At 40.8% G+C, this 14,382-nt stretch overlaps 1 protein-coding gene across 1 annotated transcript; it reads left to right on the top strand.

Moving 5' to 3' along the window:
• Positions 1–90: 90 nt before the first annotated feature.
• On the top strand, positions 91–14,139 carry LOC116040668 (protein-glutamine gamma-glutamyltransferase 2-like). Its single transcript, XM_031286200.2, has 15 exons — positions 91–218; positions 1,002–1,187; positions 1,347–1,580; positions 2,037–2,155; positions 2,437–2,565; positions 7,021–7,189; positions 7,693–7,825; positions 7,978–8,081; positions 8,741–8,829; positions 9,500–9,659; positions 10,268–10,356; positions 11,684–11,867; positions 12,008–12,168; positions 12,486–12,622; positions 13,035–14,139. Exons 1-15 carry the CDS (start codon positions 209–211, stop codon positions 13,180–13,182), a joined length of 2,052 nt encoding a protein of 683 aa, XP_031142060.1. The 5' UTR covers positions 91–208; the 3' UTR covers positions 13,183–14,139.
• The last annotated feature ends 243 nt before the right edge of the window (positions 14,140–14,382 follow it).

Raw genomic sequence — 14,382 nt, 5'->3', positions numbered from 1 at the left:
TTCAAAAAGGCTTGAAAGGCCAGGGTCAAATCAAAGATGAAAGAGGAAGGAGTGTTTTAAGTCTAAAAAAAAATTACTGATGCAACAAAATTGGGGCGCCTACAAATAGGCCTGTCACACTGCAGGAGCCATTAACCAATAAGCACAGGCTGCAGCTGAAGTGTCACTTTCCACACCGACGTCGAGGGACAAGAACTTCACTGTAGACATGAGTCAAGGTAAGGAGTAAGAAAACCTTTGGTCTCAATAGGAAAGAGATTCAAATGTTATTAGTAGTGTATTATCTACAACTGAAGGTACAGTTTCTCTCTATACTTGACTACAGAGTTAAACTTTTTTGAACCAGTATCAGATTGGGTGTCAAGTGTAAAATGTGATGTGCAGAATTGGTGAATGACTTTTACACTGTATTCGTTGAGGAATGTCTTGCTAATGACTTCTTGAGATTTATCATCTGGAGAAACTTTGGGGGTGATCAAATTTAGATAAAGTCATCAAGTCAAATTTTCATAGTTTTAGTTGTTGACGTGTGTTGAATTTCTAACTGATGTAAGAAGTCTCCATAAGATAAAATATTTTAGATTTTATTGTCCCAAAGGAAATTTGTCTTGAACGCATACACAAATGGTATCTGCTATTTATGAAATTCAACACCACATGCATACATACATACATACATACATACATACATACATACAGTACACAGACACATAATGTTACCACTCCGCGTGGACACACTCATATTACGTGCACAGACTGCTGCCAGCCAACAAACTTGCACACTCCCTGTTGTACAACACATCATAATAGTCGTCATAATAGAGTACATAATTTGTGCAGTAAGGGCAAGCAGCCTCATCAACATAAAGTCATGATAAAAAAAATAAAAATTTACATGTGTATAGTTAAGATAAGAGAGGCATTCAGGGGTTAGGCTCTGGCTGGCTAACCCCTGATTATTGCTTATATTTAAAATATACATGTACATTCTCTACTCACAGGCTTGGATATTGAGCGCTGTGATCTTGACATTATGCGCAACAGCAGCAGCCATCATACAGAGCTATATGGAGAGGAGCGTTTGATTGTAAGAAGGGGACAGCCCTTCATTATCCTTTTACGTCTGAAACCTGGCAACAAGGAGGTAAAACCGAGTGAAAAGAGCTTCACACTCATCGTTGAGACTGGTAAGCTTCTTGTTTCCCAGTGATTACATTTACATGTTTATGTGCAGTGTTTGAGGAAGAAATATTTGGAGGGAGTTCCGTATGTATGCACGAATGAGAATGTGTGAATTTCTAATCTGGGTTTAGATTTAATAGTCATGTCCATCTCTGTCTTTTCAGGTCCAGTACCCAGAACAGAATCAGGCACAAAGGTTTCTTTTGGTCTACGTGACTCCACAGTGGACAGTGAGTGGAGCGCATCTGCCACTAATGATCCCTCTGGAAACACAGTGTCTGTATCTATCAGTTCCTCACCCAATGCCCCCATAGGTGTCTATTCTCTGACTCTGGACCAGGGGGGGCAGAAGACCAGTTTAGGGCAGTTCATCCTGCTTTTTAATGCTTGGTGCTCCAGTGAGTACATTACGTTTTGTCTCTCTAAATTGTATATGAGGATTTATTTATGTTTTGTGCTCCACATGCAGCTTGTATTTCCTTTTTTTTAATGACCATTGTGTTAACATTATTTGCACAATGTAACTTAAATGTAAGCTGTGGGGTGCCTGGGTAGCTCACCTGGTAGAGCGTGCGCCCCATGTACAGAGGCTTGGTCCTCGCTGCAACGGCCACTGGTTCGACTCCGTCCTGCGACCCTTTGCTGCATGTCATTTCCCCTCTCTCTCCCCTTTCATGTCTTCAGCTGTCCTATAAATAAAGGCCTAAAATGGCCAAAAAATAATCTTTAAAAAAATGTAAGCTGTAACCACCTGTAGCTTTAAAGCATATATATGTTGTCAGATTTGAAATGTTATATTGAATACAACTATGCTGGTCTAAATGTGTTGATGCTCTGTTTGTACTGACTCACAGGAGATGCTGTCTACATGCGCAGTGAGACGAAGAGGCAGGAGTATGTTTTAGCACAATATGGGCAAATCTACAGAGGAACATATAGACGAATCAAAGGGAAACCCTGGAACTTTGGACAGGTACACATAATGTCAATTGTTACCCATTCAATAAAGTTCAGTAAACTGTACACAGAAAAATGTATAATCTCTACTGTAAATGCTTCTTCACTGTGACAAAAAATAGCAATAAACATGACACTATTTTAATAAGTTACATTTATCAGTTATATGATTTAATTCCCTAAAGTATACTCAGCAAATAAGATGTCATTAACCAAATAAAAAAATGATAGCTGAAACAAATCCTTACATGCTGCTCCACTAATAACCTTTTGTCTCTTCTGTGCGTCTGTCTGTAGTTTGAACCAGGAGTACTGGATATCTGTCTGAAGATCCTGGATGAAAACCCGAAATGTATCTCTGATGCCGACAAGGACTGCTCTGGCAGGAGAAATCCCATCTATGTGACCAGGGTGCTGAGTGCTATGGTAGGTATGGTAGGTCTGTGTCCAGGCTTAAGTATGCCCTGTAGATGCTATTTAAACAGCCTGTGAATGCAGGCAGAGATTACCATGGTCACAGTGTAACAGAAAACCCTCTGTCAGCTCCTTTATATTTTGAGTGTTATATTATTCTGCAGGGGGAACCAGGGGTGACCCCTCTCCTTTTTCGTTTCCCTGGGTAACTTTTGTGATAACAAAAGATGCTGCAACAAAAGTCCTTTTTAACATCATGTGCAACTCTGATTCCAGGCAGATGGCAAAGAGCAGCGAACTAGATAAATTCAAGTCTGTCAGCATGTTTTTCCTGCGGCAAGTCAAAATACCTGAATGAGAAATCCAGGGCTATTTCTACTGGTCCAGTAGTTTTCACTATACAATAAATCAGTACCAGGCTTGTTCCAAGATAAACCATGACATGATCATGCACTATATATAGGTTATATAACATATTAAGGATTCACTCACACAAAGCCAACATTATATAATCCTGGAAATTAACTTTCTCTCCCTAAATGTATACACTAATTATAAACTCACACTTCTATGTCTCGAGAACCCTGTGCTCTTATCTACCAGTACTAATTTACATATTTTAAAGTGCTCATATTATGCTCATTTTCAGGTTCATAATTGTATTTAGAGGTTATATCAGAATAGGTTTACATGGTTTAATTAAAAAAAAAAACCTGTGTGTTGAACTCTCTGTTTTATCTACAGAGTGAGGCATCTCACTTCTGTTCCATCTTTGTTGGGAGTCGCATATGCACAGTAGCTAGGTAAGGACTGCTAGCTAGTCAGAAGCAGAGTATGAGGGCATGCCACGCTAGTGGCTAGGCGAGCATTATAACGTGTGTTACAAAGTGATGCACGGAAGTAAAGGCTGGACTACAATAGAGCTGTTTGGAGCAGTTTGTGAACAGTGTTTTCTGTTGGAGATGGTAAGTGCCTTTGGGGTGGACTTTGGGCTTTTTCACTTTGTAAACCTATAACATGCACAAAAAAGATATATAACACAATAAAGGAAAGGGAACAAGCCAAAAAGCATAATATGAGCACTTTAAATCTGTCCAGCCCTGTGTCCCTTCCATCTGAATCGATCAGGGAAATATATTTTCCACATTTTATACTGTAGTCAATTTGTGCTGATGGATGTCTGGAGAAAATCTGATATGAAAAAATATATATATTCAAAAGCTGGTTTTCTCCCTATCATGTTGCTGTATTTCTATTCACATTTTTTGCTTACATTTGTTTAAGGCCTCTGTGAGCTTGATAAGGTTAGTTTATGTAAAATGTATTTGTCCCAAATAAACCTGTGTTGCTGTCAAAATTGTTAATTTAGGAGACTTTTCCCATGAAAGACCAACACTTGGAGTTTAAAAAAGCAAATGAAAAGCAACCTTTATTAGGGCCCGAGCGCCGACAGCGGCGAAGGCCCTATTGAAACTGAAGGAATTATTATTTTCCCGGCAAATGAATTGGCTTTTTGAGGGGCTTAACATATTCAAAAACTCACCAAATTTGGCGGTCGCATCAAGTCTGGTGAAAATTTACGTATTTTAAGGGTTTCGGGAATATGCGCGCAAAAATGGCTCGCTAGCGCCCCCTACAATGTTAAAAAAATTGAGCCCCTGCAGTGCGTTTAACGTAGACTCACGAAACTTGGTACAACTTGGTTGTATCATGTCAAGATGTACAAAAAACGTCATTGAAGCCATACCCTAAGCCCAACAGGAAGTCCGCCATTTTGATTTCAAAGTTCGAAATTAGTGCGATTTTGGCCATTTCCACATGTCGTACTTTAACGAACTCCTCCTAGAGATTTCATCCGATCAACTTCAAATTCGGTCTGTACCATCTTAAGACATTAAAGATGAAAAGTTGTTAAAAGAAAAACTTTTCGTCATAGGGCATGGCCGTGGCGGGGCGGCCATTTTGTGCGTTTCGCCGCCGAAACAGGAAGTGGGTGTAACTCGAGTGTACATTGTCCGATTGGCTCGAAACTTTTCAGGATTCATAAGAGTCCAACCCTGAGGACAAATAAAGGCCGATATTTACTTAAAGTCATAGTTCCCCCTAGTGGCAACAGGAAGTAGGCCTAAAAGTCAAGGTGCTATACTTTAACGAACTCCTCCTAGAGATTTCATCCGATGTACTTCAAACTTGGTCTCTATCATCCCAACACTTTAAAGATGAAAAGTTATTAAAAGAAAAACTTTTCTTCTGACGGTGTGGGCGTGGCGTGGCGGCCATTTTGAGTGTTGAGCGATGAACAAATAAATTGTTGTAACTTGAGTGTACGTTGTCGTATCTGCCCGAAAATTCTCACGATTGACAAGGGTCCAGGCCTGAGGACACCTACAGGCCATATTTGACTTTTGGTCATAGCGCCCCCCGCTGGCAACAGGAAATGCGCCTTATATGACAAACATCATCCGATTTACATGAAACTTAGAATGTGTGGTCTACATGTGATAATGAGCCGGCCCCTATAATATAACCACGCCCACTTACTCAGGCCACGCCCCCTTTCATAACATTTGTACCGTTTAAGGTAGAGTCTTGTGTGAGGTGTCATTGAACTCAGCAGAGAGTTGCTTCTTCATTGGTGATGGTTTGGCCCGCCCCCTATGCTTAAGCCACGCCCCCTTTAATGAATGCTGATCCATCTAAGGTAGAGTCTTGTGTGAGGTGTCATTGAACTCAGCAGAGAGTTCCTTCTTCATTGGTGATCGTTTGGCCCTCCCCTTATGCTTAAGCCACGCCCCCTTTCATAACATTTGAACCGTTTAAGGTAGGATCTTGTGTGAGTTGTCATTGAACTCAGCAGAGAGTTGCTTCTTCATTGGTGATGGTTTGGCCCGCCCCCTATGCTTAAGCCACGCCCCTTTCATGAATGCTGATCCATCTAAGGTAGAGTCTTGTGTGAAGTGTCATTGAACTCAGCAGAAAGTTGCTTCTTCATTGGTGATGGTTTGGCCCGCCCCCTATGCTTAAGCCACGCCCCCTTTCATGAATGCTGATCCATCTAAGGTAGAGTCTTGTGTGAAGTGTCATTGAACTCAGCAGAAAGTTGCTTCTTCATTGGTGATGGTTTGGCCCGCCCCCTATGCTTAAGCCACGCCCCCTTTCATGAATGCTGATCCATCTAAGGTAGAGTCTTGTGTGAGGTGTCATTGAACTCAGCAGAGAGTTCCTTCTTCATTGGTGATTGTTTGGCCCGCCCCCTATGCTTAAGCCACGCCCCCTTTCATAACATTTGAACCGTTTAAGGTAGGGTCTTGTGTGAGGTGTCATTGAACTCAGCAGAGAGTTGCTTCTTCATTGGTGATGTTTGGCCCGCCCCCTATGCTTAAGCCACACCCCCTTTCATAACATTTGAATGATTTAAGGTTGACCATTGTGTGAGGTATCAATGAAATCAGCAGAGAGTTCCTTCTTCATTGGTGATGGTTTGGCCCGCCCCCTATGCGTAAGCCACGCCCCCTTTCATAACATTTGAACCGTTTAAGGTAGGGTCTTGTGTGAGGTGTCATTGAACTCAGCAGAGAGTTGCTTCTTCATTGGTGATGGTTTGGCCCGCCCCCTATGCTTAAGCCACACCCCCTTTCATAACATTTGAACCGTTTAAGGTAGGGTCTTGTGTGAGGTGTCATTGAACTCAGCAGAGAGTTGCTTCTTCATTGGTGATGGGTTGACCCGGCCCCTATAATTTAGCCACGCCCCTTTTTATAACTGGTGACCCATTTAAGGAAGAGTCTTGTGTGAGGTGTCATTGAACTCAGCAGAGAGTTGCTTCTTCATTGGTGATGGTTTGGCACGCCCCCTATGCTTAAGCCACGCCCCCTTTCATAACATTTGAACCGTTTAAGGTAGGGTCTTGTGTGAGGTGTCATTGAACTCAGCAGAGAGTTGCTTCTTCATTGGTGATGTTTGGTCCGCCCCCTATGCTTAAGCCACGCCCCCTTTCATAACGTTTGAACGATTTAAGGTTGACCATTGTGTTTTGTATCAATGAACTCAGCAGAGAGTTACTTCTTCATTGGTGATGGTTTGGCCCGCCCCCTATGTTCAAGCCACGCCCCCTTTCATACATGCTGACCCATCTAAGGTAGAGTCTTGTGTGAGGTATCATTGAACGCAGCAGGGAGTTCCCTTTTCATTGGTGACGATTTGCGGTGTCTGAGTGCCACGCAAATACACGGTTGCAAGGAGCGGCGACCGCCGGTGACCCCGATGCGCGCAGAGGAGCGAGGGCCCGTCCATCGCTGCTTGCAGCTTTAATTCATATTGATTTATAAATGAACACTCAACAATGGAATGTGACGAAATGTAAATGATTGTGAAAATATTCAGCATTATACCTTTAGATTCCCTTTCTCCCATTCACTTCTCTCTCTCTCTCTCTCTCTCTCGTCTCCCTTCTGTCTGTGCCTACAGATCAACAGTAATGATGACAGAGGTGTGCTGGTGGGAAATTGGGGAGAGGTTTTAGATGGGGTTCATCCAGGAACATGGATCGGCAGTGGGGACATTTTGCGCCAGTGGGCAGAAAGTGGCCCCGTCCGCTACGGCCAGTGTTGGGTCTTTGCTGCTCTTGCATGCACAGGTTGGAGCACAGCAGAGAGTGCATGAAAGTCTTGGTTTGACTGTCTGTGGATTCAGAAAATCATCTATGCGCAGGCTGATGTGCACTGAGTTATTGTGTTTTACAAAGATGATATTCCCATGTCATGTTGACATAATGACATTTTAACAGAAAGAAAATGCATTTTTTCAATGTTTCAAAGTTAATTTGAAACATTTAAATAAGCTAACTGTGTGCCATCGCTCATCTTAGGCAATATAGAAACACTTTCTTAAAAGGATACAGTACCAACAGTACTGACCTGCTGCATTTCTCTCTTAAAACACACACATCTGTTTAATCCCAGTTACATTCTCTAGTCCACCTCCACTGCCACACAATTCAACCTTTCTTATCAATACCCTAAATTTGGAATCTAATCTCATGGCTTTGAAGCCCCCACAAGTCTTTGATGACAGTTGCTATCTTTAGGATGTGCTTCAGTTAGCTGGTGTGATGAAGTGTGGCTCTCCTCCCTCCTCCAGTGTCCCGTGCCCTGGGCATCCCATGTCGAGTGGTTACTAACTTCCAATCGGCTCACGATACCAACGGCAACCTGATGATAGAAAAGCTGTATGATGAACGCGGAAAAAGAATGTCTAATGCTGATTCGATATGGTGAGTCTGTGCTAGTGATTAGGTTGTTACACATAGTCTACACTAAATGCATAAACACAACTGTGACTTTTAATACATCTTTTTTTATTCTTTCTCTTGTTATCTTCCATTATTTCTCTGAACTTGTGTTTTTGTATTTGACTTTTTACCAGGAACTTCCATGTTTGGGTGGATAGCTGGATGACTCGTCCTGATTTGGGGCCAGAGTTTGATGGGTGGCAAGCCAGTGACCCAACCCCACAGGAGAAAAGTGAAGGTAAACTTTGATATTAATGTCCGGTTGTTGTCCTGTTTTCCCCAAAACATTCAAAAAGTTTTCGAAGAGAATGTCCTGCATGTAGGACTGAACCGACAGTTTCCATGCTGCTTTGGCAGACCAGTTACAGAACAAAGACAAAATCATGAAACACTTCATGAGAAATAACTCTAACCGTAACTCGTAAGCGGTTGCATGCCAAGTCACAGTATTTAACCATGGTGGTTAGTTTCAGCTTTAGTCAGAAGTCACAGGTTTGGTGTATGGTTATGGCCAACCTGACCGATTGTGTTAGACACATGACTCATCTCGAGGCTGTTCTCCTTGACACAGTAAGAAAAAAGAGATATATAAATCATGCATCACCAATAACTGTATTGTTTTTACTGATCCACCTGACACAGATGATTTGGCATTTTTGGAGACCTGTTACTGTACATGTCACCTGTATCGAATGTGGTTAGGTAAACCTCTGTTACTGTTAGGTGAGATATTATATAGTTTGGCTACTCCTCATTTTTGTATTAAACTGACCAAAAATATCTTGCATGAGTGACTTAATACATTGTATTTTACCACTTGAATGACTTGCATGGCATTGTATATGTTACTCCTGCTGACGTAAACCCTGTCTGTCTCTGGATATGTGATGATGTCAGGTGTTTTCTGTTGCGGACCATCCTCTCTTAAGGCCATCAGGGAAGGTGATCTGACCAAGAAGTATGATGCTCCATTTATTTTTGCTGAGGTGAGTTTTTGTTTGAACCTTTTAGTATAACATTTTAAAGAGAAACACACAGAAAATGTACATAGTTTACATTTAAGCTGCACATTAATGCTTTCAATGAGGGTCCAAGTTAGAGGTTTTATGTAATGACAAGATCTGCGCCAAGCTAACCCACCAAACAGAGACTGATTCATTTTGTGTTCTGTTTGAGTGTATGTGTTATAAAACAATTCGATCATGATTGTCTTGTGGTTTGTATCCTATCATCTACTGGCTTGACCTTTGTGAGTTGATTCTAAAAGTAGTTACGAGCTCAGAGAACAAAGTGACACAAAACAGGGTTCAGTTAAAAAATTCAAAAAGTTTAAAACAGACACACAATAATATATACATTTTGCAACAGTTGCTCCATTCATATGACGTAAGAGTAGATAGAAGTAAGGGCCACTTCATTCTTCAGGGAGGAAATCAGTGTAACAATTTATGATTTCATATGAGAAATACTTTGTTCAGAGTTTTCATAAAATGGAATGTAACCTATGCACACAATATGTGTATATAAAAATATTTCTTCCTGCTGTTAGAGGTTGTGTCAAGGTTGTGTCAAAAATTGCAAGCCTGTTTTAATGACTGTTGATTGTGTTGTCAATCAGTATTATTTCATGTCATCTCATGACATGTGTGGACTCAGGTGAATGCAGATGTTGTGGATTTGGTGTGCCTGTCAAATGGAGAGACTGTCAAGTTCAGAGATTCAACTGACTCCAACTATGTTGGATGCTTCATCAGCACCAAAGCTGTGGGCTCAGATGAGAGACACGACATCACACACCAGTACAAGTATCCGGAAGGTACTGCAGAGTGCACAGACACACACGTGACTCCAAATCACACACTTAAATGGATCCTAAATGCGTCTTCAATATTTTGATTAAAACATTGTCCAATTAAAAAAAATTTAAAAACAATTTAAAGTTCAGTCAGACAACTCACGTTTGAAATGTTTATTATAACAGCAGAACATTGAGTTTGGCGGCCAGACTCCGACCTCATCACTCCCTGCAGTTTGGATTCACATGAGATATTGGGGAGTGATGATAAAGTAGCTTCCCCATGGCCGGAGCCTGTAAGTGGATGCTGGGGTTAACAGCAGGCAGCAATACAGGTGCAGGGCAGCAGTAGCATTGACAAGGAAGAGATGGGGAAATTGTGCAGCTTAAATAGACTGCCGAATTGACGGGGTGTGTTTGGTAAATGATACGGGGAATGAGGCATGTCACGTGTGTGTACAGCAGTGCAGCTGGAGTTGGCTGCCTGAACTAGCTCGTAGGCGTCGCCCCATATGTTATCTTGTTTCACAGCAAATCTATGATGATAGTTTTGAAGGAGACAACCTGTATTTTACACAGGAGCTTAACCAAGACTGTTGCACTTTTCCTTGATTCATGATGGTTTTCAGGCTCAAAGGAGGAGAGGCAGGTGTATGAGAAGGCTCAACACCACAACAAGCTACAGCAACTAGGAGAAGAGCCGGGACTCACTCTCAAGGTGTTTTTTACTGTTCATACAAATACAGGTGGTAGAGCAAATACTGTAGAAACACATCATAGAAAAGAACTCTGAAGTAACTTATTTAAAAGTTTACTGCAGAGATGGGTCAGTTCTAGCTATGAAAGAGCTCTGACAATGGACACAATGTGTGCGTTTACATGCACACCAATATTTCACTATTATTCCGAATATGACAATAATCCAAATTTGATACAGGTCATGTAAACAGCTTAGTCGGAATATCGTCTTTTTCGGAATAAGGGCAAAAACCAGAATATGATGTGCATGTAAACATAGTCGATATCAGAGTTTACAAAGCAGCACGAGACAGCATTACAGCTCCAAATAGGCCACACCATCACTGCCTGAATGCAGGTTAATAAGTCAAAAGAACAGAAACAATATTTAATGTGTCAAAGTGAACTGTATCAAAATGAATGTCAATATATGCAAACTGTGGCAAGAAGGAGGAACAACAGTCACAAGTTGAAAATAACCAAGATTGGTATGACAGACATACAGTGCACATCTGGTTGTTAGATGCTAACTGCATGTAACCTAATATGAAAACAAGTTTTATTAAGTGTCCCCTTTAGGTAGCTAGATGAATGGATGGGTGGTTAGATGGAAATGTATCCTTAATTGAAATGTCTATGCTGCATTAGTTTTGTCATGAATCATAAGGCGGAACCCAGAAGCAGACCAGGACAAGGTGAGTTGAGTAAAGGTGAGTATTTATTTACAGACTCAAATGTGAAAGCAGGAGAATCCAGGTGACGAAGCAGGCAGTGGAGGTGAGTAGGTGGAAGGGAAGGAGCAGATCCAATGTTGTTTCTGAAGCAATTGATGACCAGGCAGAGGTGGAGTGAATATCCCGGGAGAGTAACTGTGTTAGTGGCTAACGATCCGGCAGGGAATGGAAGTCAGGTCAGAGCTTATGTAGTGGAGAGGTGGTGATCAGGACCAGGTGTGCAGGTAGCTGATGAGATGCAGGTGTGGGTAGTAGAGAGATCTCCCGCCTTGCTACGTTGCCAGGCAACCAGACAGGGTGCGTTCAGGAAACACAGGAAAACAGACTCCAGGACAGAATACAGGCAACTCAAGCAGAGAAACAGACTCAAACAGCAGGATTCATGACAAGTTTTGAAATTCATTTGACCATAAAGAATTTAATCAGCATGATCCATTCCAAAGATCCCAGGATCATCCTTTTCAACATGCTTAAGAACTACCTGCTTATAATAAAAAAATAGAAAAATGCATTAATATTATTGTATAGTCCATGCATGTAATTAAACAAATTATCTTATAATTATAATTTTAGATCAAACTGGCTAAAAACATGAGCGTGGGCTCAGACTTTGAGGTGTACACTGTCCTCACTAATAACTGCTTGGAGGCAAGGACCTGCACCTTCCTGTTCTTCGCCGAAGCTGTCAGCTACAATGGAAAACTAGGAAACAGCTGCGGGTTTGTTTCAGACAAAGTGGAGGTACCCTCTGGAGAAGGTTAGCTACAATATAAGTGCAAACACTTTACACCACCATAGTATTCATATCTGCCTTCAAATCCCATTCTTGTGCTAAATTGCATAGAAATAGTTTTAATAACCTAATTTAGTATGATCATTATGTATGTTATTTTTCAGAAAGGCGCCTTTTTCTCAGACTGGATTATGACCGTTATGGATCGGTGATTACCTCTGACAGGTTAATCAAGCTGTCAGCCATCGCCATCGACAAGCAGGTTGCAGAATACCATAAGGCTGAGAAGACCATTGTGCTGGACGAGCCAGATATAGAGATCGAGGTATGAGCGATGCACAGGTGAAAGAAATGTATTCATGAGCAATAAAAAAAAGCTCTCTAGTGTAACATTTTAGAAAAAAACATTATGAATAAATAAATTATTTTACATCCGAACCGAAAACAGAACTTAAGTAAGATGTCAGAGCACATGAGTTCAAAGCACAGCAGTTTGCATTTTAAAATTAATTAAAACCTTTCAACTTCTTGTCTTTTTAATAGCCTATAAAACTGTCTAATAATATGGTACAGTTGTACCGTATATTATTGAATGATGGATGAATGATGAATGAATGGATTTATCTGAACACCTCTCTGCAGCTGCTGGGTGAAGCCACAGTAAATCAGTCTGTGACGGCAGAGCTGACCTTGTGGAACCCCTTACCAAAGTCGCTGCAGGACTGCAGCTTCACCGTAGAGGGGGTCGGCCTAACTAACGGCAAACCCATAACAGCGAGGTATGTCAACTCCATCCCAACTGTTTAAGTGGATTTACGTGTCAATTATTTCTTTTAGCATTTCTATATACTTTATGGTTTTTCTTGTGTCATCCAATTCCCATTACAGTTTATTTGCAGTTTGATGTACAAAATGTTGTTTATACAAAGTTTTTACAAAAACCCAAATGCATCCAAGATCACAGAATGATTTATATTTCAGTAAAAAAAAAAGTTCTGTGATTTGTGGAGATGTACATAATCACAGGTACAAGAAGAATATTTTAAAAACTAATATGACAACCTTTATACAATTTAAAAAAACAAAAATCCTGAGCTGTTTAAACACAAATAGAAATGGCAGAAAACAGATAACTCATTTCTGATTTTTTGGCTGGTGATGCTCATTGTGTATTGTGTATGACTTTTGCAGGATTGGAACTGTGGACCCTGAACAGGAAGCCAAGGCCAGGGTTAAGTTTAGTCCAACCAGTGCCGGCTCCAGGGTGCTGCTGGCGAACTTTGACAGCAACAATCTGAAGAACATCAAAAGCTCCATCAATGTTGTTGTGAAGGAATGAGCCCGTACAGAAGTCTAACAACAGACTGCTTTTTATTTTGTTGTTGTTTTGTGTTGTTTTTTAGATTTCTTTATTTAAAAGGGACAACGCACATTAATCAACATGAGAACAGAGTCCAACATGTAAATGTGCCAGATTTAGCCATGCAGGCTAATTGTCATCTGCAGTCCCTAGCAGGTTGATAGTTTTAAAATGGTTTAATGGGACTACAGAATGTGGGGATTACAGGGCTGCCCATAGTGGTTTGAGGCTTTTTTTATTAACTTACTATTTTTATCCATATATTATATTAGAATGTACCATACTATTATAATATCCACAAAAATATCCTTTTTTTCTTGACTTACCTTTCCAGTGCCTCTGTAGTAGGCTGCAATACTATTATTAATAATGAATAATAAATATTATCATTAAGATACTATCATAAACAAATTTACTTGACTTGAATGATCTATAATAGTGTATACATGTTGGGCCTGTTTTGACCTGGTTTTAACATCTGTCCTGAGGGATCTGATGACAAGTGGACAGCTCTACGTACCTGTTTTCGTCTGGCAGTAGAATGTGTCTCCAAATGGTCCTGAGTGACCACTTGTGATCTGTGGAACTGGTACTGGAACTGCTTTTGATTTGGTTACATTTAAATGTGACAAAGCCACTGCTGCCAAAGCTGTGAGTAAAGCAATTGTTTGTTGAAGGGAGCAGCGCTTCCTCTCACCTCTACGAAAACATTTTTTATTGATGGTGATGAAGAAAATGATGAAAACTAAAATTTGATGCTTGGTGTAATTTGTTGTCTTGTGGTGTGTTTGTTCACATGGAAAGAGATGGGCTGTGTGCAATAGCTGTAATTATGCTGCTCTTAACCTGTTGTTAATGTGTTGTATGTGTTTATGTGTGAGCTGCTGGATACTCAAATTTCCCTGCAGGGATGAATAAAGTATCTATCTATCTATCTATCTATCTATCTATCTGTCTATCTGTCTGTCTATCTGTCTGTCTGTGTGTGTCTCTCTCTCTCTCTCTCTCTCTCTCTCTCTCTCTCTCTCTCTCTCTCTCTCTCTCTCTCTCTAGCATGCTTCCAGTTCAAGTAGAGTAGTTCATATGAAAAAAATAACCATTTATTTTTATTTCTACCTTTGCTTTGGTTGGCATTGGCGATAATACTGTAAATCAAACATTTCCATCAAGACACAGGAG

This window comes from Sander lucioperca, chromosome 12, assembly GCF_008315115.2.
Source record: "Sander lucioperca isolate FBNREF2018 chromosome 12, SLUC_FBN_1.2, whole genome shotgun sequence".
Taxonomy (NCBI): Eukaryota; Metazoa; Chordata; class Actinopteri; order Perciformes; family Percidae; genus Sander; species Sander lucioperca.
Note: the sequence above shows the minus strand (reverse complement) of the source record. Positions and strands in the feature narration are given on the sequence as shown.

Excerpts from the sequence above, each read along its gene's own strand:
- LOC116040668 (XM_031286200.2), top strand. Across the intron at positions 10,357-11,683 it reads AGCCGGGACTCACTCTCAAG|ATCAAACTGGCTAAAAACAT; the intron begins GTGTTTTTTACT and ends TTATAATTTTAG. Across the intron at positions 11,868-12,007 it reads GGAGGTACCCTCTGGAGAAG|AAAGGCGCCTTTTTCTCAGA; the intron begins GTTAGCTACAAT and ends GTTATTTTTCAG.